This window comes from Amphiprion ocellaris, chromosome 14, assembly GCF_022539595.1.
Source record: "Amphiprion ocellaris isolate individual 3 ecotype Okinawa chromosome 14, ASM2253959v1, whole genome shotgun sequence".
Lineage (NCBI taxonomy): Eukaryota > Metazoa > Chordata > Actinopteri > Pomacentridae > Amphiprion > Amphiprion ocellaris.
The window spans coordinates 2,870,904-2,896,841 of NC_072779.1; the positions used below are offsets into that span (position 1 = coordinate 2,870,904).

The 25,938-nt window shown below is 37.1% G+C and overlaps 1 protein-coding gene across 2 annotated transcripts in view; it reads right to left on the reverse strand.

Moving 5' to 3' along the window:
- The window catches only part of ppm1e (protein phosphatase, Mg2+/Mn2+ dependent, 1E), a 67,973-nt gene extending 58,702 nt beyond the window's left edge, over positions 1–9,271 (reverse strand). Inside the window, exons 1-2 of one of the 2 annotated variants that reach the window (XM_055017096.1) lie at positions 9,094–9,271; positions 8,781–9,026 (exon numbers count right to left, since the gene is read on the reverse strand). In XM_055017096.1, coding sequence (XP_054873071.1) covers positions 8,781–8,965 — 185 coding nt within the window. In that variant the 5' untranslated portion in view covers positions 8,966–9,026; positions 9,094–9,271. The remainder of the gene's footprint in view (positions 1–8,780; positions 9,027–9,093) is intronic. The other variant, XM_055017095.1, reaches the window with a different exon arrangement.
- Between the last annotated feature and the right edge of the window lie 16,667 nt (positions 9,272–25,938).

Genomic DNA, 25,938 nt, shown 5'->3' on the forward strand with positions numbered 1-25,938 from the left:
CTTACTATGCTCAGAAGAGTCATTGTTGACGTTCATAAACTGGAACCTGTCTGATAAGTAGGATTTAAACCAGTCCAGTGCTGTCCCTTTAATGCCAATACAATGTTCTAGTCGCTGTAATAAAAATTAATCATTTCTATTGCAATACTTAAAAATCCACATAAAAATGTGTTTCTGAAACAAAGCTAATTGGTATTTTACAGAGCATTTTAGCCTCTTTCAGCTCATTGTTTTGGCTTTCTGATCGGCAGTATTGACTTTGATCTCATCAGTGTCATAATGTGAGAAACGCATCAGCAATGATTGCAAAAATAAAAAACACTATTAACACTAATACAATCAATTCATTCAATAGGAAGAATAATAACTGCCATAACACAACAGAAGCAGCTAATTTAGGCTGTTTTTGTGGTTTGGCTACAAGGTCAGTACTTGGAATAACCACCTTAGAATATTACATGAACACAAGGTCAGAATAAAGGTTGTTTTTCTTACAGCAAGAATGCTTTAATTAACCTTTCATTTCTTCTTTCTGTCTCTTTCCCCTCCTTCCTTTTAATCTCTCTACTGCATCATTCTATAGAAGCCAAAACAAAACAACTTGGATGCCGCATTCTGCACTTTTAAAGACACCCAGACATGTGTTTTAAAACCATCAATGCCTTAAAGGAGTTACTGATTGGCCCACACTGTCCTAAACTGACCAGACATTAAAGATACTGTATGTTTCCCAACGTTCCCGAGCATAAACAGCTAAATATCAGACTTAAAGTCCAAAGAAGCTGTTGTACTGATTGGTTGTGTTGTTGCCTGAGGCGCTGTTATCAAACTCCACATGCAAAGACGCTCGACTGAATCGCTGCCAGCCTGCTGGTGCTGCCTGCTGTATTCAGACTGACCGTTATTACTCTGTGCGAGGATGTCTGGGCTGTTACTATGACAACTGCTGTATATGATGTAAAGAAGTGTGAAACAAATGTTGTGCACTTTCACTGCGAGTCCGAGCGCACAAGATCGCCTTTTTTAAGTGACCGCGGCCGCCGTTAATGGGAGCTTAAGTGATACATTAGATCATGTGTCGGCGCTGAATGAGAGTTTGATACATGATCTGTGTGCTCTGTAACTCCTGTAGCAGCAAAGGAGTCTGCAGGACGGACTCCAAACAAATACTGCAGCAGCTCATTTTACTCATCAAAACACTTTAAACCAGGTTGGTTAGGAAAATATCAGGGTAAAATGGCTGAGTGTTTTGGACACCAGGAGGTTAAAACAACACTGACTTTTAAATTTACATGCTGAACCTGCCAGAAAACAGCTGCTTAGGCATCCACTAGTAACAAATAAACATTATTATTAATTTACATTCATGTTTCTACCAACTGTGTACATTAAAGTCAAATATTCACTCTTTTAGCTCTAGTTTTGTCTCAACCCACTCCTGAAAGAAGTGCCTCTTTTTAGTTACTAAAAGCTTCCTTCTGTTCACCAGCTAGTTGCTAAAACTTGTTCTATTATTTGTTTGTGTTTCTATCAATCTTGCACATTAAAGTCAAATATTCACTCTCTTTTTAGCTCTAGTTTTGGTCTTAACCCACTTCCGAAAGAAACACCTGACTCTTTTTAGTTACTAAAGCTTCCCTATGTTCACCAGGTAGTTAATAGAACTTGTTCTATTATTTGTTGGTGTTTCTATCAATCTTGTACATTAAAGTCAAATATTCACTGTCTTTTTAGCTCTAGTTTTGGTCTCAACCAACTCCTGAAAGAAACGTCTCTTTTTAGTTTTTAAAAGCTTCACTTTGTTCACCAGGTAGTTGCTAAAACTCTTTCCGTCTATTATTTCGTCGTGTTTCTGCCAACAGTGCACATTAAAGCAAAAATATTTACTCTTTTAGCTCTAGTTTTGGTCTCAACCACCTATTGAAAGAAACACTTGAGTCTTTTTAGTTAGTAAAAGCTTCACTCTGTGGTTCACCAGCTAGTTGCTAAAACTCTTTGTCTGTTATTTGTTTGTGTTTCTACCAGTCTTGCACATTAAAGCCAAATATTCACTCTTTTAACTCTTGTTTTGGCCTCAAGCAACCCATGAAAGAATTGCTTCTTTTTAGCTACTAGAAGCTTCCCTATGTTCACCATCTAGTTGCTAAAACTTGTTCTGTCTGTCATTTGGTCCTGTACCTACCAACCTTGTACATTAAAGTCAAATATTCACTGTCTTTTTAGCTCTAGTTTTGGTCTCAACCAACTCATGAGGGTAACACCTGACTGTATTTAGCTACTAAAAGCTTCCCTATGTTCACCGGCTAGTTGCTAAAACTCTTTCTGTCTATTATTTGGTCGTGTTTCTACAACTGTGCACATTAAAGTCCAATATTCACTCTTTTGGCTCAGTTTTGGTCTCAACCAACTCCTGAAAGAAACATCTCTTTTTAGTTGCTAAAAGCCTCACTCTGTTCACCAGCTAGTTGCTAAAACTATTCCTCTGTTATTTGGTGTTGGGCAGGTAGTGTACTGTGGGTTTCAGAGGTATTTTTCTGCCTGTAGCTGCCAAAAACAATGCTGTGAGTGCAAAGACACGAGCTGAAACGGTACAGTGGCAGCCAGACAGCTAAACAATGGCATGAAATCCTGTGTAAAGCTCCATAAAGCTGAGGGCAGCTGCATATTTGGGTGATGATTCATTGTAGGCCCACCAATACATGCTCACTGCTATTTAGGATTATTAATTACAGCCACGCTAAGGTTGGTGAGACACTGTGGTTTGGGTTAAATAGCTACTTTATTAGGGCTAAAGGTCCTTCGTTGTATCTGGTTGAGGTTTGTGTGGGTTTTCTGTGGATTCTCCAGCTTCATCCCACAGTCTAAAGACAATCATGTTTGGTTAATTAGTGATTTAAATCAGCCGTAGATGTGAGTGTGCACGGTTGTCTGTCTCTTTGTGTTAGCTCTGTGATGGACTGTTGACCTGTCCAGGCTGTTCTCCGCCTCTCATCCAACATCAGCTGGAACAGACTCCAGCCCCCGCAACCCTCTAAAGCAGGGGTGTCAAACATGAGGCCCGTGGGCCAAAACCGGCCCTCCAGAGGGTCCAAACCGGCCCTCAAAGTGTAAAAATTACAGAGAAGACATTACCTGCAGATTGTAAATTAGTAAAACTATAAATTTAAAATAACTTCTAGACCATGACAAGTTGTTTTGATCAGAAAGTAAAATACTAGATTGTTCTTTTGTCATTTTGTGTCTCATTTTTTGTTTTTTTGTCTGAATTTTGTCGCTTGTCTCATGTTTTTGTCGTTTTGCTTTTTGTTTTTGTCGTTTTGTGTTCCCTTTTGTCTAGATCGTGTTTTTTTGTCTTATTTTTGTCATTTTGTGATTCTACTGGTCCGGTCCACTGGAGATCAGATCGGGCTGAATGTGGAACCTGAACTAAGATGAGTTTGAACCCCCTGGACTAAAGCATCTAGCGGATATCGCTAACGAATGGATGGATGGTTGAGATTTGGGAACAATGTCAGTTTTGGTTGAAATTAAATCAAAGCTGAGTGCTGGTTTGCAACGGAAAATGAACGACTATCTTCTAAGCTAGTCTCATGTTTTGTTGGCCCAACCATCAACCCCGACCTCTTTACACATCTGATGTTAACCAGACTTTGTGGTTCTATAATAAACTACTTCCTCTTCTGCTCCCGACGGACAAGAGCCACTGTTTCTGAAAGTATACCTTTTGGCAGTTGGCTGAAATGACTGATGCTCTTGTTTTTCTCCAGAGGATATTCACACAAGATGATTTCTCATGATTACAGTGAACCGCTGACCTTTCCTCCAGCGTCATATTATAAATCTGCAGCTGAAAAGCTGCACTTTCTGTACATAAAACAGCAAAATCGAGCATCCCTGTTGACCTTCACAGCTCTTTATATTCGTCTCGTAGGATAAACTGCTCCGTGGAAACTAGCCAATGAGTGATTCATCGACTCTAACAAGCCAAATGTATAAGAAACTACCTCTGCCAGGAAGCAGACAGGAGGATATTTCACAGAGTGAGCCGAGGCAGTGAGCTGCTGTTATTTTGGTGAGCTTGGCTAATAAATGTTTCTCACATCTAGACTGGACGGACTCCATTTAAATTACTGCACCAACTTCAGCTTTCAGTCAAAGCTGGTCGACAGCAACACTAACAGGAAGTACACATCAATGTAACTTGTAGGCTTCACTTGAGTATCACTGTGTGCAGTAAATATATAACACCCACTTATTACCCTTCTCCCTCATTTTAGCGTTCTACATCAGTGTTGTTAAATGCAGTAATGTATATTTCAGGAGTGAAATAATAACGCTTAAACCTTTCCTTAACCCTCGTGTCGTCCTGCGGGTTAAAATTGACCCGTTTTAAAGTTTGAAAATGTGGAAAAAATATATATATTTTCACAGTGAAACTTCTGATGTTCACATTTTCAACATTTTTGGGAAATCTTTGAACATTTTTTGGTGGAAAAAAGAAATGTTAAAAACGTTTCTTAAGAACATTCACAAAAAATCACCCAAAATCCAATGAAATTCACTGGATTTTGGTTGATTTCTTTATGTGAATGTTCTTAAAGAAAATATTAGAAGTTTTACTGATATATATGGAATCACTTTAGATATTTTTAGGATTTTTTTTGGAAGATTTTTACTCATTTTTTGAAAATATTTACAAGAATTTTCTTGCCAAATTTGGAGGATTTGTTTAAAATAAAACTTAAGGGAAACTTTTAAGGAATTATTGGAAATTTCTTCCTGAAGATTTTGCAAATTTTCAGAAATTTGGGGAATTTTTTTTTGCTGAATTTTTGGATTTTTTTCAGACAAGAAAACAACATTTTTTGGTGCCTGTAAATGAGGACAACAGGAGGATTAAAAGTACTTAAAATATATAAAAGCGAATGATTATGCTGCATGTTTAAATCATTATCTGTATTATTTTACTGATGCATTAACACGTTAGCTGTGTTTTATACTGATAACTGGCTGAGGTGGATTATTTTATAACACTTTTTTTAAATTCATTGTTTGTTCTTTATGTGAAATCCTAAAGTCAGTGGTATCTATGTATTATTCATAGAACTTCTGTGACTTTTAAACACATTACAGGTGGACAAAACCTTTTATCACAGAGTCTGACTTCACATTACGATGGTATTTTCTGGAGTCAGTAGACAGATTGTAGATAAACAGATGATATATGGATGTAATTCCCAATGAAGAATATCTTCGACAAGCTTAGACAAATTTCTAAGTCAGAGAGAAGTCATAAGTTAGGGGTGCAATTACTGATTATTTTTATGGTTGATGTATCTTCTGATTAGTTTCTTGATTAATTAATGCTTTTTTTGGTTTGTAAAATGTCAAACAAGGTTAAAAAGTTTCGGTTAATGTTTACCAAAGTCTATGATGACATTCTCAAATGTCTTGTTTTGTCCACAGCCCCAAGATATTCAGTTTACTGTGATAGAGCACTAAAGAAACCAGAAAATCTAAGACTGAAAGAAAGACTAAATCTCTAAATCTCAAACTGGTCCTCGAAGCTGAATGGACATCTGTTGTACCTGCTAATAACAGGTAAAGTGCTGCATATTACACATCAAAGCACAAGTCTTCTTTTCTGACATGAAGACAAAGCCAAAAATCTGTTGATACGGTTAGAAAAGCATGAAATGCAGCCAACTGAGCACACAACTGGTGACAAATTCTCTGCCTTTGAGGTTTTCTAAAGCAAAACTCACGTAATAGGTCTTCCACAAAGCATGTTAAATGTTGCAGGAACACTAGGAGCAGAGTGTCAGTGCACAAGGAGACTACTTTGACAGGGATAATAGTGGCCAAATTTTAATTAAAGAATGGTTTTTGTCACTGGTGCCGTCAAAATAGTTGGCGATTAACATCGCAGTTGACAACCGATCGATTAGTCTTTGCAGCTCCACTAAATAATGATCTTTAGAGGTGTTTGTTTTGTTTTATAGTAACTACGCAGTCACAGAGAAGCAAAGAAATACAAAAATATTCCAATTTAGGATGCTGGAATCCCAAAATTTTGATCTTTTTTTTTTTTTCCAAGTTTCCCAAAACAAAATGCATATAATAGACCTTCCAGATATTGCAGGAGCACTAGGAGCAGAGTGTCGGCGCACAATGAGACTAGGATTTAGTAGTTGATAACCAGTCGATTACTAAATAGTGATCTTTAGAGGTGTTGGTGTTTCCCTCTGTCTTAATTTAACTGCTTCCATCTCTGCTCACATTTGAAAGCTTTGAAAGAAAGCCTGAATCTCCAACTGCTCCTTAGAGCTAAATGGACGTCTGTTGTACCTGCTGATAACAGGTGATTTAATATTTAAACACTACAGCTCCCACGAGTCTCAGACAGACACGCTACCTTCAGGAGGAGCTGCAGTTGTTGATTAATTTCCGCTCTTTGTCTCTCACGGTAAACAGACGTGTGAAGATGGAGGCGGGAGGCTGTAGGAAGCTCAGCGACCTTCTATCCGTGTGGAGTGAACTAATATTGATCCGTGCTCTGGCAGGTTAAACACACTGAGAACACCTGACACATGTTCCCCATCAATGGAGAGCATCCTGACCTCACACACACGTGTTTTAACCCTCGTGTCGTCCTGTGGCTCAAAATTGACCCGTTTTAAACTTTGAAAATTTGGAAAAAAAAATATATTTTTCACAGTGAAACTTCTGATGTCCACATTTTCAACATTTTTGGGAAATCTTTGAACATTTTTTGGTGGAAAAAAAGAAATGTTAAAAATGTTTCTTAAGAACATTCACAAAAAAAATCAACCAAAAATCTTTTTATGTGAATGTTCTTAAAGTTTTTTGAAAATATTGACAAGAATTTTCTTGGCAAATTAGTTTGTTTTTTTTTTTTTTTAAAATAATACTTTTAAGGTAAACCCTGGTGTTGTCCTGTCCCCATTTTAAAGTTTGAAAATATGGAAAAAATATATATATTTTCACGTTGAAACCTCTGATGTCCACATTTTCAACATTTTTTGGGAAATTTTTGAACATTTTTTGGTGGAAAAAAAAGAAATGTTAAAAATGTTTCTTAAGAACATTCAGGAAAAAAATCAACCAAAATCCAACGAATTTTGCTTTTTTGATTTTGATGTGAATGTTCGTAAAGAAAATATTAGAAGTTTTACTGAAATATATGGAATCACTTTAGATATTTTTATGATTTTTTTGGAAGATGTTTATGATTTTTTTGAAAATATTTACAAGAATTTTCTTGCCAAATTTGGGGGATTTTTAAAAAATAAAACTTTTAAGGAATTATTGGAGTTTTCTTCCTGAAGGTTTTGCAAATTTTCAGAAATTTTTTTTTGCAGAATTTTTTGATTTTTTTCAGACAAGGAAACAATATTTTTTGGTGCCCGTAAATGAGGACAACAGGGTTAATACATGCAGCGTGTTCATGCAGACCGGGCGGCGGCGGCGGCGGCGGCAGCAGCAGCAGTCCCCCTGCCACTCAGTGCCCTAGATGAGTCCTTCCACCCTGCTCTTCCCAGCACACTTTCTGCACCTATTTTGGATTCGAAACCAGGCCAGACAGCAGAGCTCAGGGCAGCTCCTCTGTCTGCTTCACTGCTTCTGCCAGGTTTGTCCAAAATGCTGGATTATTGAGTCAATTTAACCCTTCTGTTTTCCGCATTTAAGGACACCAAAAAATATTGTTTCCTTGTCTGAAAAAAATCCCAAAATTCAGCAAAAAAATTCCCCAAATTTCTGAAAATTTGCAAAACTTTCAAGATGAAAATTCCAATAATTCCTTAAAAGTTTGATTTTAAAAAATACCCCATATTTGGAAGAAAATTCTTGTAAATATTTTCAAAAAATAAGTAAAAAGCTTCCAAAAAACTCATAAAAATATCTAAAGTGATTCCATATATATCAGTAAAACTTCTATTTTCTTTAAGAACATTCACATAAAAATCAACCAAAATCCAGTGAATTTCGCTGGATTTTGGTTGATTTTTTTCTGAATTTTCTTAAACATTTTTCCCCCACCAAAAAATGTTCAAAGATTTCCCAAAAATGTTGAAAATGTGGACATCAGAAGTTTCACTGTGAAAATATTTTTTTCCCCCACATTTTAAAAACTTTAAAACTGGTCAATTTTGAGCCGCAGGATGACACAAGGGTTAAAGTCATGCATGCTGCAGAGGAGCATCTGGAGTCTCCTTCAGATGATCAGGAGGAGGATAAATGTGCAGATTCTCCCTACTTTTATGGCCCTCATCTCCTTCTGTGATCATGTCATTCAGTGCGGGTCTTTAGATTTGAACATCGAGGCTAATAACGTAACCGGTGGGGTTATTTTTAGCCCTCATGAAGATGCGCTCAGCCCCATGGCTTCCTCCCCCTCCTACGCCACGATGACGTCGCGCTGTTACGCAAAAACCAGGGGTTCACCTTTTGTGGACCTGCAGCTCTGAAGCCCTGAAGCACAAACACCGCAGCAGGTTTTAACTAATGCTCCACCTCTGATTCCTCCTCTGGTATAAACACTTGTGTGAACCTGCAGCCGGACACACCCAGCGCCATGTGAAGCTGATGGAGACCCGGCCGGAGCGCACGATCACACGCACGCACGCACACACACACACACACACACACACACACACACACACACACACACACACACACACACACACACACACACACACACACACACACACACACACACACACACACACACACAGAGCAGGAGAAAGTGCACACTTAACTATTTGTAGAGGTGCTGCAGACACAGGTCGAGGCATTCCCCCTCCACTTCGTCCTCAGACACCAGGTCCGTCAAGGGGCGCAGCGGCAGCGGGTCGCTCTCCTGCAGAGGCATTCTCATCTCCCGGAGGAAGAGCTCCAGGAACCGGCGGAAGGTTTTCTCCTCTGCTGCAGAGCCGGCCATCATTTCTCATTCCTGGACACACACAGAGACAGCTCCGCCCGTCAGTGACACCAACTTGCCGGTGCTGGGGAGAAGAACAAGAGTGAGAACACGACCCGAACCGGCGGGACTGTCGGTGCTGCCATTCCTACCTGAACGGACGGGGACTACCGGAGGAGCGGCGCCGTTCGCTTAGCGGGGGGAGTCTGAGCGCAGCGGAGCCGAGCGGAGCAGCGGACCGAGGTTCGTGCCGCTGGACGAGCTGTCACAGGCTGGACTGAGCCCCATTCACAGCCGAGCGGGAGCGCGCGCCGCGTTATCAGGGATTTCGGATGATCGCAGGGCGGTGACGTCAGAGAGACGACGGTGCCGGGCGGGGGCGCGCACGCAGCTCTGCCTCCTGACGTCTGAGAGCTGAATTAACCCTCGTGTCGTCCTGCGGGTCAAATTGACCCGTTTTAAAGTTTGAAAATGTGGAAAAAAAAAAAAAATTTTCACGATGAAACTTCTGATGTCCACATTTTCAGCATTTTTGGGAAATCTTTGAACATTTTTTGGTGGAAAAAAGAAATGTTAAAAATGTTTCTTAAGAACATTCACAGAAAAATCTACCAAAATCCAACGAATTTCGCTGGATTTTGGTTGATTTTTATGTGAATGTTGTGAAAGAAAATATTAGAAGTTTTACTGATATATATGTAATCACTTTAGATATTTTTAGGATTTTGGGGGGAAAATTTTTACTCATTTTAAAAAATATATATATATTTACAAGAATTTTCTTTCCAATATTTTTTTTTTTAAATAAACTTTTAAGGGAAACTTTTAACCCTCGTGTTGTCCAGCAGCTCAAATTGACCTGTTTTAAAGTTTGAAAATGTGGAGAAAAAAAATATATTTTCACAGTGAAAACTTCCACATTTTCAACATTTTTGGGGAAATTTTCGAGCATTTTTTGGTGGGAAAAAAAAGAAATGTTAAAAAAAAAAGTTTCTTTGAGAACATTCACAAAAAAATCAACCAAAATCCAGTGAATTTCGCTGGATTTTGGTTGATTTTTATGTGAATGTTCTTAAAGAAAATATTAGAAGTTTTACTGATGTATATGGAATCACTTTAGATATTTTTAGGATTTTTTTTTGGAAGCTTTTTATTCATTTTTAAAAACATTTACAAGAATTTTCTCCCCCCCAAATTGGGGGGATTTTTTTTTAAATAAAACTTTTAAGGGAAACTTCTAAGGAATTGTTGGAATTTTCTTCCTGAAGGTTTTGCAAATTTTCTGAAATGTTGGGAATTTTTTTGCTGAATTTTGGGATTTTTTTTCAGACAGGAAACAATATTTTTTGGTGCCCCTAAATGACAGGAGGGTTAAATGTGGAGATGTCGTCACAGAGGTGATCTCAAAAAGCGACAACTGGAAAAACACTCTGGACCCAGTGGAAGTGCTGCATATAACACGGCAAAGCACCCGGAGCACAAATATGAAAATAGTCTTCATTTCTGACAGAGAAACAACGTTAAAAATGATATTGTCATGATTAGAAAATTGTGAAATATAGCCAGTTGAGCACAAAAAATGTACCCGATTAATAAAGTAGTTGACAGCCAACTGATAAATCTTTGCAGCTCCACTAAATAGGAATCTTTCGAGGTGTTTGTTATATTTTACAGTAAGTATATGCGGTCTTAGAGAAGCAAAGAAAGCAGAAAATATTCCAATTTAAGACACCAGACTCTGTGAATTTTTACCATTTTTTGAGATTTCCCAAAACAAAATGCACATAATAGACCTTCCAGATGTTGCAGGAGCTCTAGGAGCAGAGTGTCAGCACACAAGGAGACGACGTTGACAGGGATAATAGTGGCCAAATTTGAATTTAAGTTAGTTTTTTGGGTTTTTTTTATAGGTGCAGTCTTAAAGCTTTTTACTTAACTCTCTCATGCATCATTACAAGGGTTGAGTAGCTGAGGGTGAAGTTTAAATTTCTTTGGTTGTTTATTTTACAAAGAAATGTAAAAAAAATAGAATGACGACAATTTTTCAAGTGCACACTGACATGACCAACTATAAAAGATGGTGACTCTACATGCTATAGTTTGTTTCAGTTTATTTCTAGACTTGTCTCCTGTCTGCTCTGTATAAAACACTGCCTGCAATTCATGCCAAAAATCCCTTGTTAGTCACAGCGGAGTTACTAATGTCTTCCTGATTCCGTCCAGTATCACAGAATTTTTTGGTTTTTATACAATTAGTTTAGCACCAATACTTTATTTTTAGTGATTTTTTTAAAATAATAATTGTAAAATAAAGTGATTCAGATGAACTTATCACATTTTACGCCTAGATTTAGTTATTTTAATGATATAACGGCAGGTCAAAGATAAATTTGATGATTTTTTTCCGTCATTACAGTTTCTGACTGATAAATACTGTAATTTTGTTGATTTCAAAATAATAATAATGCAAAAAAAACATGCTTTTCATACCCGCTGGCAGGCTTTGGGGTTTTCAGGGTTAATCCTCACCCTGGCCAGATAGCATGACCCGACACTCCTTTGACCAGCGACTGTAAACAACCGCCTTATAATTGTAGTTTTATTCAAATAACAACAGGCCACAGATGAGAAAAGAAAAACAATAATGAGCCGGTGGCACGCAGGATGCCGTCATGTAAAAGTTAGAGCTGTAGTCAGATATGTGAATGTCCTCAGCTGTTACTTAACCCTCATGTCGTCCTGCAGGTTAAAATTGACCCGTTTTAAAGTTTGAAAATGTGGAAAAAAAATATTTTCACAGTGAAACTTCTGATGTCCACATTTTCAACATTTTTGGGAAATTTTTGAACATTTTTTGGTGAAAAAAAGAAATGTAAAAAAAAAATGTTGTCCTGTTGTCCTCATTTACAGGCACCAAAAAATATTGTTTTCTTGTCTGAAAAAAATCCCAAAATTCAGCAAATAAATTCCCCAAATTTCTGAAAATTTGCAAAACCTTCAGGAAGAAAATTCCAATAATTCCTTAAAAGTTTCCCTTAAAAGTTTTATTTAAAAAAAATCCCCCAAATTTGGCAAGAAAATTCTTGTAAATATTTTCAAAAAACGAGTAAAAATCTTCCCAAAAAAAATCCTAAAAATATCTAAAGTGATTCCATATATATCCATAAAACTTCTAATATTTTCTTTAAGAACGTTCACAAAAAAATCAACCAAAATCCAGTGAAATTTGCTGGATTTTGGTAGATTTTTCTGTGAATGTTCTTAAGAAACATTTTTAACATTTCATTTTTTCCACCAAAAAATGTTCTAAGATTTCCCACCAATGCTGAAAATATGGACATCAGAAGTTTCACTGTGAAAATAGATTTTTTTTTTCCACATTTTCAAACTTTAAAACGGGTCAATTTTGACCCGCAGAATGACACGAGGGTTAATATTTCCTTATATAGTTTATTTTTAATGCTGCAGAGTTAACAGGTGGACAAAAACCTCAAAAAGTAGAGAAAAGTCCCCCTGAAAAGTGGATGTTTCAGGTTTGGAGACAGGATCTTGTCATCTCGTGGTTCTGTCTTTTGCAGCTGTAAGCCCTGAACTTTGTCTGAATATTAGATTAAAAAATGCTTTTTGTAAGTATTTTCCATCTTTGTCCTTAAACGCCTCTCCTCCAGCGGTCCATCCTTCTTTTTCCCAGTCGATAGTTTTAGTCTCTTCCTGATAATAATCCTCCGGTGGGGCAGACTTGATCCAGTCCATTAAAAGGCGATGGAGCAGCTTAGGCTCATCGTATGATTTAACATTTGACCTGACCTGTAAACAGAAAGACAGATAAACCAGACAGGTCAGAGAGGTCGCTGTCTCTGGCAGTCAGTCTGTCCTTCCCAGTCTATGAATCTCTGCTGTTACTGATCAATCCTGAGGCTTGTGGTTGGAATTCCAGAGCCGTGTTTTGCCACAGGGGGGCGTTATAGCGCCACTTTACACTCCACTATTGATTATATGGTGGAAGGTTGTTTATCTTTTATCCCTGAGCATAAAACATCCCATAATCTCCTGTGATTCTCACCTAGAGGACTCTGTGGTGGAGTTGAAAGGACTGATGTTGGATTTTAAAGTTGATCTTTGTGATCATTTCAGCATATCATGGGTATAATTTAAGATATAATTACGTAGAAGATCATCAATCCAAACCAGAACATTGATTTTTATTGTAGATATTCCAGTCTATAATGAAGACATAATATGGAAGATCATGCTTGACTTTAAGAGCTCATGTAATTGTGGTAATATGGGAAATGTATTGCATGTTTTTACCCTTTTAGGTGCTTCATATTGTGAAAGCTTTGACACTAGATGGTGGTTTTCATATTAAACAGATAAAAAGTTTCTCCGGCTGGAATATTTTTTAACTGCTGAAAGCAGACAAACTTTAGAATTGTTGCATTTGTTTCTATAATATTTTAAAATCTTGATCATGCCATATAAAGTGGCCAGATTATATATTTTATGATTTAGCACTTTATAACTAAATCTGAATTTAATTTAGTTAAATGTGCCGTTCTCCTCCGTTTAAGTGATGCAAAGATGCACCGTAAAAACAAACAAACAAACTATTATTATAGAAGCTGGGATACCAAAACAACACTGTAAATAGCAAAAAAATAAGAAACGTCTCATAAAAATACAAGTACTTTCCAGAATTAAGTCCTTAATTTTGCACAAAATCATGTGTACTTCTGTTTAATTAAAGATAATCACACAAGATAGATAGATAGATAGATAGATAGATAGATAGATAGATAGATAGATAGATAGATAGATAGATAGATAGACTATAGATAGATAGATAGATAGATAGATAGACTATAGATAGATAGATAGATAGACTATAGATAGATAGATAGATAGATAGATAGATAGACTATAGATAGATAGACTATAGATAGATAGATAGATAGATAGATAGATAGATAGATAGACTATAGATAGATAGATAGATAGATAGATAGATAGATAGATAGATAGATAGATAGATAGATAGATAGATAGATAGGTAGATAGATAGATAGATAGATAGATAGATAGATAGATAGATAGATAGATAGATAGACTATAGATAGATAGACTATAGATAGATAGATAGATAGACTATAGATAGATAGATAGACTATAGATAGATAGATAGATAGATAGATAGATAGATAGATAGATAGATAGATAGATAGATAGATAGGTAGATAGATAGATAGATAGATAGATAGATAGATAGATAGACTATAGATAGATATAGATAGATAGACTATAGATAGATAGACTATAGATACATAGATAGATAGATAGACTATAGATAGATAGACTATAGATAGATAGATAGATAGACTATAGATAGATAGATAGATAGATAGATAGATAGATAGATAGATAGGTAGATAGATAGATAGATAGATAGATAGATATTCTTCTGTTAAATGTCTCTAATTGTAGAAAAATATTGAAACTACTCAACCTCAATTTAAGTTTTGTGTATGAATTTAAAATTAAATGTTTGTGAAATTGAGTTATAATTATTTCATAATTACAGGTTTTTAATGTTACTTTACTTTGTGCATGTAAACTCAGTCTGTTTTTGGACTCTTGTTGATAATTTTGTGTATTTTAAACATGCAGATCTGTAAAATAAAATAGGAGAGGAGCAAGAAATGTCTGCTTTCATGCTGCTTCTCTCCATTAGTGGAACGTTCATCTATAGTTTACTGCCCAATGTGTCCTAGTGAAGTTTCTAGATGAGGCCCTCACATGATGTCCAGGAATATTTTTATCTAAACCATTTCTAATAAATAGTTTGATCTTCTGGAGCGTCTGCTAGCAACCGTTCCCACCTACAGTGATCAGGTGTCCCACTTCATGCATTTTTATCCTTTGTCCCAAATATTGAGACAATGTCCCACATTTTGACTGGCTCAGATTTTTAGAAGGTTTCAACACTGCAGGACAGGAAGGAAGGAAGGAAGAGAGGGAAGGAAGGAAGAGAGGAAGGAAGGAAGGAAGGAAGGAAGGAAGGAAAGAAAGAAAGATGAAAGGATAGAAGGAAGTAAGGAAGGATGAGAGGAAGGAAGGAAAGAAAGACGAAAGGATAGAATGAAGGAAGAAAGGAAGGAAGGAAGGATGAGAGGAAGGAAGAAAGGAAGAGAGGGAGGGAGGAGGGAAGAAAAGAAGGAAGAGAGGGAAGGAAGGAAGAGAGGAAGGAAGGAAGGATGAGAGGAAGGAAGGAAAGAAAGACGAAAGGATAGAATGAAGGAAGAAAAGAAGGAAGGAAGAGAGGGAGGGAGGAGGGAAGAAAGGAAGGAAGTATGGCAGGAAAGAAGGAAGGAAGGAAGGAAAGAAGGAAATAAGGATGGAAGGAAGGAAAGGAAGGAGGAAAGAAGGAAGAGAGGAAGGGAGGATGGAGGGAAGGAAGGAAGGAAGGAAGGAAGAGAGGGAAGGAAGGAAGAGAGTAAGGAAGGAAGGAAGGAAAGAAAGAAAGGTGAAAGGATAGAAGGAAGTAAGGAAGGATGAAAGGAAGGAAGGAAGGAAGGAAGGAAGGAAGGAAGGAAGGAAGGAAAGGAAGACGAAAGGATAGAAGGAAGGAAGAAAGGAAGGAAGGAAAGAAGAGAGGGAGGGAGGGAGGAGGGAAGAAAGGAAGGAAAGAAGTATGGCAGGAAAGAAGGAAGGAAGGAAGGAAAGAGAAGGAAATAAGGATGGAAGGAGGAAGGAAGGAAGAGAGGGAGGCAGGACGGAGGGAAGGAAGGAAGGAAGGAAAGAAGAAAGGATAGAAGGAAGGTTGGAGGGATGGAAGGAAGGAAAGAAAGAAGGAAAGAAGAAAGGATAGAAGGAAGGATGGAAGGAAGGAAAGAAAGAAAGAAAGAAAGAATGAAAGAAAGAAAGAAGGAGGAAGGAAGGAAGGATGGAAAGGAGGAAGGAAGGAAGGAAGAAAGGATGGAAAGAAGGAAGGAATGATGGAAGGAAGGAAGGAAGGATGGAAGGAAAGAAGGATGGAAGGAAGGAAGAAAAGAAGAAAGGATGGAAGGAAGGAAATGCTCATGTTCTGGACTTCCAGAGCTTTTTTACTCATCTTCTGTTGGGGATTCTAGATCTGACTGTGATCCATCACCTCAGATTATGATCCTTGGTGTTCCTGAGGGGTTAAATGACGTCTAAGCAAACCAACATAATCTGCTTTACTGCCTGAACAGCCCCTAATCGAATTCTCTGTTGTTGTTTTTAAAGTACTCCCTCTTTTCTCTCACAGACGTCTTGGCTGCAAGATTGGATGTTATTTCTGAAATTGGAGAAGATCAGATTTGCTGTCTGTGGCTCAACTGAAAGTTTTCATCAACATTGGCAGCTTCTCCTCTCATTTCAAAACATTGAAATCACTGTTCCCTCTAAGCTGCGCGCGTGCGCAGTTGCGCACTGCTGGCGGTCTCCGCGCACAGAAAATCTGCGCTGCGCACAAAAAAAAATCCAACCTAAATTGTAAATAAAATAAACACGTAACAATTCATTCTGTGCTATTTTTCATTGTGAGTCATTGAGTGACAGGTGACTGGCTGCTGCAGCCAATGATGCGATTCACATACGTATTTACCATAGACTGTATATAATGGTATTTACGCAGCTAATCAACGTTAGGCGTCCTTATGTGCAGCCATCGTTGTTCTCATAGATATGAATGAGTAGATAGGACACGCCCCTTTGAGCTGCGTGCTACAGCGAGGCTAAGCTAGTGGGGGCAAAGTTTCAGTGCATTCTGTTGATGTAGACGGCGTGAAAACGGAAACAACAAGTATACCGGCTCACTGTGCTTCATACAGTTACACACTACGTCGTACGATTGAGACAAGGAAACTTGGAATGACTTTTCATCGGTAAGAATAGTTTTTGGCTCTTTTTTCATTATGAAATCTTGTTGAGAGCTTCCAGTCTATGAGAGCTAACTAGTTAGCCACTAGCAAAACGCTAAGGCGAGCGAGCAGCTTGACAACCAAATACCAGACGATTAATAGTAGCTGTAGTATAGTTGTACAAGCAGTTGTAGTAATACTAAAAGTACAAGCAGCAGTAGTAGTATAAACAGCTGTTAGAGTTGTAGAAGTAGTATCAGCATTTGTAATAGTATTACAAGTTGTAGTAGCAGTGCCAGTATCAGCAGCAGTTAATGTACTACTAGTAGTAGTCACATTACTATTACTACCACCAATACTACCAATAGTAGTTATAAAGCCTAAATCATGTATATCCAGATTACCATCTATGTTCTTCCTCCAAACCCATTTTATGATTGGGATTACAGGCAATTCTTTAGGACTGCTCTCAAATAATTGAACAGTTACTAAACAAGGTTATACTTATCAAATTAAATAGCTCTGGTCTCCAGTATATTGGCGAATTCGGTTCTTTGTACTTAATTTATTAGCATGATTTCTTTTTAATATGTTGTGTCCAGACTTAATTACTTGTCTGTCTACTTTTCTTACTCCATGTAGGTTTCCCAGAGACTATGGGTTGAGGAGGAATTGGAAGTTTGTCGGCTTAGACCTGGTGTCATTCCATCAGTGTTAAACTTCCCGGCTCATCTTGGAAGAGTACGTGCCAGAAAGACCACGACCAAGCAGCCTTGAGATCTTAGACAGCGTCTCCCTGAGGTGGGTGTCAACGGTGTTCATGTTCAGGTCTGTGGTAATCCTGTCAAAAAACAAAACAAAAAAATCTAGATTATAAATCAACATGTAACCAAAGCACTCTGTGTATAACGCCATAGTATAGGATGGAGTTCAGAAAACGTCAAAATATAGTAAGCTTTACTCAAGAATAACATAGTATGGCCTGTAGTTCATAGTACAGCATGTTGGCAAGAAAAAAAAACAAAACATAGATTATTATGTGGTTCAAAAAGCACAAAATGATAGGATGTTGCCTAAAATTGTCATGTATGATATGTGGTTCAAAAAATGTCATAGTGCAGTATATTGTCAAAATAGTATGTAATTCAAGAAAACATCAGAGTATAATATGTCATCTAAAAAATGCCATAGAATAATAATTTCATTGCACAAGTAAAAGTATAGTAAGTTTTAAAACTGTTCAAATTCTTATAATATGTTGCTAAAAAACAACAAAAAAACTAAAACAAAAAAGTCACAGTAATATGTCAATTAAAAAAGCCTATAGTATAGCGTGTCGCCCAACAAACATCATAGTATAGCATGTGGCTCTAAAAACGTCACATTATAGCCTTTAGTCCACAGCTGTCAGTAGGTGAGGAGCAACACAAAAACAGTCCAAACGCTGGTTTCCAGAGGGTTAGACGAGAATTTATTTGAAAGAGTAAGTTTACAACAACACAACATGTGAGGGGGTTAAAAACAAATGGGTGTTAGTAAAATAAAAATAAATCAACAGAACTAAAAGTGAACTTCATGTTGACATTGATGGGCATTCCAACCAGGAACAAAGTAAAAGATAATCAATACAAAAAAAAACTCTTCCTGTTCACCTCTTAAAACCCAAAAACACACCGCAGTAGCATCCTAAACTAAAACTACCAGTGAGTTCCCTGTTTTCCTTTGTGAACAATTCAAAGGTCTCTCTCTATCTCCCCACACATCCACCAACCACTGGAACACATCTCCAAAGTTCTGCTGGACCAGCTCAGCTTCCCCTCAGAAGAAGTGGCGCCACCTGCCAGATGAAGGAGCCTTTTGAGAGGCAGCTGGCATCGTGATTGGACTGTACTTTGGTCTGTTGCAATCCAGCTTCAGCTCCAGAGACGGCAGGTGGGACGAGTCAACGGAGGCCGGATGGACGAAGGCATGCAGCTGAGTACAATCCAGAAAACAACAGAGGAGGAGTGCAGCAGCCCAGAGCCAGAACAACCAGAGTAGCATCGTATGTCTCTTAGAAAACATCATAGTATAGCCTTTGGTATGAAAAAACACCATCATATACATCGTAGATTGTACAAATAACAAGTCAAAGGAAAGAGACATACATTGTAGAATTGTAGTAATTGTGGGCTGACTGATTTACTGATTATCAGTATTTTATTTTTTACTGATTTACGGTAATAAATACATTTAAAAATGGCGCTGCTTTGGCTCTGAACCTTTATCTACCTGTGGTCGCTCTGTCTTCTGGAGTGATTTGATTGGTTTTACGTAATGAATAAAACTCCTTTAACTTAACATCTGTAAACAAAACAAAAACGTATCAACAAAGTTTTCTGTTAGTTTGTGTTCTTCTAAGTTTAACTCCAAGATTTTAAATACTTTCATTTACTGCAAATGAATATCTACTCCAAATGTCTCACTAATAATCATTATCAGCCTTAAAAACCCACAAAGCACCCCTCTATACTGGACCACACTTAGTACAGTCCGGTTCCCCCTTCTATAAATCTGCTTGGAATCTTCCACTTCCTGTTTGTCAAAGTGGCCTTCTACCTGGACAGGTTTTGTTGGAACTCATGCAACAAACATTTTGGGTAACTGCACTTTAATATGGATGGATGACACTGAATTAGAGTCTGTTTTAATGAGACTGAGTTAAGATGTGTACCTCTGTCATTAAATAGGAAATTATTTCTCTGAATTCACAGAGAAAAGTCTGAAATGTTTGCTAGGTTAGCGTCCCACATGTTCTTTGGCTCAGCTAAAGCTAACTCTCTCCAACTTCTGGATCTCTTGAGTTGCTTGTTGTTAAAATATCTTGCTAGAGGTGCTGAAGCTCAGAAAGTCTGAGATGTTTGTTCAAAATAAGCTCATTCTCAAGTCTGATCTGAACTGTCCTGTTTTGTTTGAACTTTCCCTAAACTTAGGAGTTAATGACAGAGCAGCACATCCAGACTCAGTCTCATTTATGTAGAGATTAAACTTCAGTGTCATTCATTGATGTTAAAGTGCAGTTTTTCAAATGTTTGTTGCACATGCTCCTGACCAAACCAGTCCAGGTAGAAGACGATGTGAAGAGAAAGCTCCAGAGGATGAATATCACACATTTACGTTGGAAATAAATGTCCTTTAATTAGACATTGTCATGCAAAAGTTGGATTTCCCTTTAATGATGTTCAAATCTTTGTTGAGTGTTTTGTTGATGTTGGTTTCTAAATGTTTTTTGACACTCGGCCCCAAAGATTAAAACATTTTACGGCTCACAAGCTGCAACAATTCACACATTATCAACTATATTTCTGACTAAACTAAGATAAAAAGTGAAAAACTGCCTGATTCCTGCATCATGAATGTAAATCTTTTTGGTTTTTATGACAGTAAACTGAATATATTTGGGTTTGACATTTTATAAACCAAAGCAAGAAATGAATTAGTGGAGAAAACAATCAACAGATTAATGGACAAAGAAAATGTGTTTTCTAACATATATGGCTGAATTATTCCAACATTACAAGATACATACAATTTAAATTCCATTTTATTTATATAACGCCAATTACAGGTCAAATTGTCTCAAGACGCTTTATTTTATATATTTTTTTTGTCATACTTAAAATATGACAAAGTAAGAAATTTAAAGCTCTTGACTAATCCAATTTATTATTTGGTTTTTAAGAGACTAATCGACAACAAAAATAACTTTCTCCACTAAAACTAATAAACATGAGGTCAAATAGAAGGAAGGTAGATATCAAGTTGAACATCTAGATGGAGGTTGATAAAAGTTGACCTTCCTTCATTTCTCTGGAGCGACTCCATGGATTTTATGGATGGTGGTTGAAGACCTGCTCTTCTCGTGGTCTTCCTTCTAGTTGCTGTAAAAAGTCAGTCCATCCTGGCTGACTTCAACACCTCTTCATGACAACTTGTTCTGCCTCCGACCTCGTGGAAACTCCAGAAACTCAGGAAAACCCGTGGAGACTCAGATTTTCGAAAAACTCGTCGGGCGGGGGAAGGTGTGGTGGGTGGTGGAGGGAGGTGGGGGAGTAGAGGGGGGAGGCCGCCACCCACCTCCCCGCCTACTCTCCGCCCTGACTCCACCCAGACTCCGCCTTGGCTCCACCCATGGGTCACTTCAGGAACTACGATGCCAAAGGGACGACGAATTTATTTCTTTTTATCTGATCTGTAGCTCAGTGAGTTAAGGATTTGCCTATGGAGCTGCAGGTCGCTGGTTCAAGACCAGACACTTCTTAAAGTTTTTGAAAATTGTGACAAAGACAAAGAAAGAAAAGTGCCACTGGCGGGTCTCGAACCTGCGACCTTCCAGTTGGTAGTCTGTCTTCTTTTCCCCTGAGCTACTCGCTCAGATACTAATTCTTCTTTTTTTTGCGCATTTATCATCTATTTTTTGTCGTTTTCGAGTTTTTTTTTTTAACTTGAGTCTCGACGACCGTTTTTCTCAGGAGGTTGGACTTCAGCCTTTGTGCTGGAGGGTGGAACCCTCAGTTCCAAGACTTTCCAAAGCCTCCACACCTCCCGAGTCCTCAGGACCTGAGCTTTCACACAGTCTGAGGGCTGAAATTTTCTAAGTCCCACAGTAGATCTGTTAGATTGAACATTCAGACAGTCTGAGGGCTGAAATTTTCTATGTCCCACAGTAGATCTCTGTTAGTTTGAACCTTCAGACAGTCTGAGGGCTGAAATTTTCTATGTCCCACAGTAGTTCTCTGTTAGTTTGAACCTTCAGACAGTCTGAGGGCTGAAATTTTCTAAGTTCCTGAGTAGTTCTCTGTTAGTTTGAACCTTCAGACAGTCTGAGGGCTGAAATTTTCAAAGTCCCACAGTAGTTCTCTGTTAGTTTGAACCTTCAGACAGTCTGAGGACTGAAGTTTTAAAAGTTTCTCAGTACTTCTCTGTCAGTTTGAACTTTCTAGTTAACAGAAGCCTTAAAACTTGTGACCATGAGTCATGATTTCACATTTAGACCATCCATCTGAGTTCTTCTCAGACATTCACCTGTGGGTTTTTTAGAAATCCTCAACAAACTTTGATTCTCTTCACTGAACAGTAAAGTTTGTGGAGATCAGAAGGTAACATTAGTTTGATCGATGCCTTCAACTACTAGTAGACTTTATCTGGAAGCAGTTTTCTGAAATGAGTTCTTAGTAAATCTGTCCACAATCAAACCAAGAACATAGAAAGAGGAAATGTTTGAAGAAACAACTTGATGTTTTCATTTCAGACTAGAAAACGCTTGAAGACTTTTATCTGTTTTTGCTTTTTTTGATCGTTTTATTGTCTCTTCTGTTTAATTTGATCTTCTAAAGTTTAACTGGTGTCTTTTCAAATGTTTTGTCTTTAGTTTGATTCTTCTTAAATGTTTAGTTTTGCTCTTTTCTCACCTTTTATTCTTTTCTAATGTCTGATTTGATTTTGAAATGTTTTGTCTCTTTAATGTTTAATTGTTGTTTTTTCAACTGTTTTATTGGCTTGTTTGAAAAATTCCTTTTTCTTTTCCAATGTTTAATTTTTTGATTAAATCTTTGTTAAGGTTTTTCTTTTTAAATGTTTTACCACCTTTTAATGTTTCATTTTCTTTTTAAATGCTTCATTGTATTTTCTGTTTAATTCCTGTTTAAAGTTTTATTGTCTTTAAGATTTAATTTTCGAATTAAACATTTAATTTTTTAATTAAATGTTTTGTCTTTTTACAGGTTTAATAATCTACTTAAATGTTATGTATTTTTAAAAAATGTTTAATGATCTAAAATATTTCATCTTTAATATTTAATATTTTTGTGTAAAAACATTTAATTTCATAATTACATGTTTTTTATCTTCCATTTAATTATTTAATTAAATATTTTGTGTCTTTAATATAATTTAATTGTATTTAATGTTCAATTTTCTTGTTAAAATTTTATTGTATTAAATGTTTTTTCCTTTGATTTAATTGCTTTTTTAAATGCAATTTATTTCTTTAATCTTTTTTTGTCAAGATTTTAACCCCAACCTTTAAATGAAATAAACCCTTAAATCACAATGAAAATACTTCTGTTGTCACAATCATGAGTTAGTCAATTATTCAGTTTATCAATTCAACTTTATTTGTTTAGCACCTTTCACACAGATGACAAAACTAAACAAGCAAAGAGAAAAAACTATGCTAAAACTATGATTAAAACTCAAAAACATATTTTTTAAAAAAGAAAAAGATTTAACATGGTAATAAAATATGTTGTGTCCAGGGGATGGAGGGAGTTTATTGAAGTCTTCTTGGGCTCACATGGAAAATCATTTAAAATATAAACTTGATATTCAGTCTAAGGAAACTGCAGAGCGACAGAAGAACCAACAATATCTCCTGTTTTCTCCTTTAATGAGTCGACTCTTCTTGTGCTTTCAGACCAAAGAACTACAGACTCTTCACAACCTGCTCAAACTCTTGGTACAGGACCTCACCACACGGGTCAAGAAGGTTTCTGTCTCATTTCTACTCTGAAGCTCACCTTCTCCTGCTCAAACTGCTGACAAATGTTTCTGCTGCTCTAAAGTCTGGTCTCCAGAACTTCCTAAAAACTCTCAAAGTCTCTTCTGCTGCAGGTTTCTTTGTAGAACTGTTCCAGAAAACCTCACTAAACCACATGGAGGGGCCTCAAGATAGTCGTCCAAATGAAACCATACAAAAACCAAACTAGCACAACCCAAACACTGAAGTCTCCTGCAGCCTACCAGAGAACCTCTGAGAACAGAGAATCAGGACAGGAACTCTTACCTTCTGGACAACCAACGTTGGTTCTCAAACAAGAATACAGAATGTGTCTGACCAAAAACCTCTGAAGACTCACTACAGCCAAGATAAAGACACAACTCAGCTGCACCAAATCCACTAATCACTGCACACATTAGCACCATGTGCTAACTGTGGCTAAAGAACCTCATTTACCAAGACAACTATCCAGTACAAAGCCCTAAAACACACCAAGAAACACATTAAAGACGATTTTACTGCTGGAAGCTGCAAGCCAACGCCTAAAAAACAAATGAAAGCAACGGAACCAAACCCGGTTCTGTGGTGAAGAGAAACAGAGGAAATGTTTGTCTGCAGCTAAATAAAGCAGGAAGACACTGAGCTGCTCAGGTGTTCCTGATAACACCAAGCAGCCACCTGGACAGCCAATAAGAACACAGCTTAGTGGACGTCCAGAGGGCGGGGTTAGTGAAGGAAATTTAGTTTAAAGTTGAAGCAGAAAGTTAACAAAGAAAGTTGAAAACCACCTTCTGATCCCTGAAATCTCTGACTTTTCACATAAAGAACACCTGAACATGTCAAACTGGTTCCATTGTAGAACCATCATTGTAAAAATGTCATAGTATGGTGTGTTGCTCAAAAAACATTAGGACCCGGCTGTCAGGGGACAAACATGTAAGAAACATGAGAACAGAGAGAACCCAACCAGTAGGTCACAGTTTATCATCCCCCAGTCATCTCCTGAAGTCCATATGGTGAGAGACATCAGTATCTGGTTGTTCATTTACCAGAGGATGCTTATAATCATGCTGATGTGGTCTGTACTCTACAGTATTTTAGTGACTCAATAAATGCCTAAGTTGTTTTTTTTTAAATGCTTTTTAGTTTTTAATAAGCATTTAACAGCCTATATGTAATCAATAAATGGCCTTTGTCTATCTTAAGAAAAATTCACTCAGAACTGTGATATGTTAACAGTACTAAATAAATCAATAAATACATGCATACACACAAAAATAAGTTAATACATTAACTGTGTTAAGATTTAGATTTTAAAAAAAGTTGTTTATGTTTTTGCAGAATCCAGTATTGCTCACTGGTTGGTCATTACATTTTGTTAGTTTGATTTCACTGTTTAAAATGATGCCACCTCTTTTCAGACAGAACCTGTGATAATAAAACAATACAAAATTTTTAGTTCCGTGTTAATAAAGCACTTAAAGCTTTAAGTATGGCTAAATGCTTTTTTCAAAATTAAATATATCACTCCTTAGGTGGTAGTGGCCCCAAGTTCAGTAAAGTTGGAAAGATATTCACAGATTGGGACTTCCAGCATCAATAACTCGTTAGATATAGGTTGTCAAAACATAAACGGTGCCTCTTTCCCATTGTTGCAAGGCAGACAATGTGCTACAAGCCCAGTTTTATCAAAAGTAGCTGTCTTTCAAGCTACAGGAATAACATTGGTGTCTATGGAGTGAACAGGGTCCGTCTGCAATTTGCAAAACCGCTGCAACAGTAAAGAGAGACAAATATTCAATAACTTCACTCTTATACATTGTAGTGTCACTAAAATCACTGCAGCCTTCAACTGGCTCCTGTTGACAAAGTGTTTTAACAGAAATGTAAATGCTGTAATTTGATTCTTTTAATGAACCATGTAACTTGAATGGATGTGATGCTGGTGTGACCACAGTGACACGTCTGATGTTGCTCACAGTGGTCCAAGGGACGCTCAGGGAGTTTGTGTGTTTGCTCACACTCAGACTGAAAAATTACAGGGAACATTGATTGAAATCCATCCCACTGGACTGAGGTTAAATATGACTGAATGGAAGCAGCCGTGGCTTTTTTCTCACATATATGTGAACACAAATATATCAAATGCATGTTGAATCTAGTAAATATATAAGCAGAGGTAATAATGTTGGTAACCATCTCTCAGACTGGGACTCTGTGTGAAGCTGAAGGTTCTAATTAGGTTCACATGCTGATTGTTTGCATTACCAGCGGTGTTTATTTTTCATTTATTTACTTATTTGTAGATCTTTGATCTGATCTGTACATCAAATTGACCTGTTTTAAAGTTTGAAAATGTGGAAAAAATATATATTTTCACAGTGAAACTTCCACATTTTCAACATTTTTGGGAAATTTTTGAACATTTTTTGGTGGAAAAAAAGAAATGTTAAAAATGTTTCTTAAGAACACACAGATTTCTTTAAGAACATTCAGAAAAAATCAACCAAAATCCAGTGAATTTCGCTGGATTTTGGTTTATTTTTATGTGAATGTTCTCAAAGAAAATATTAGAAGTT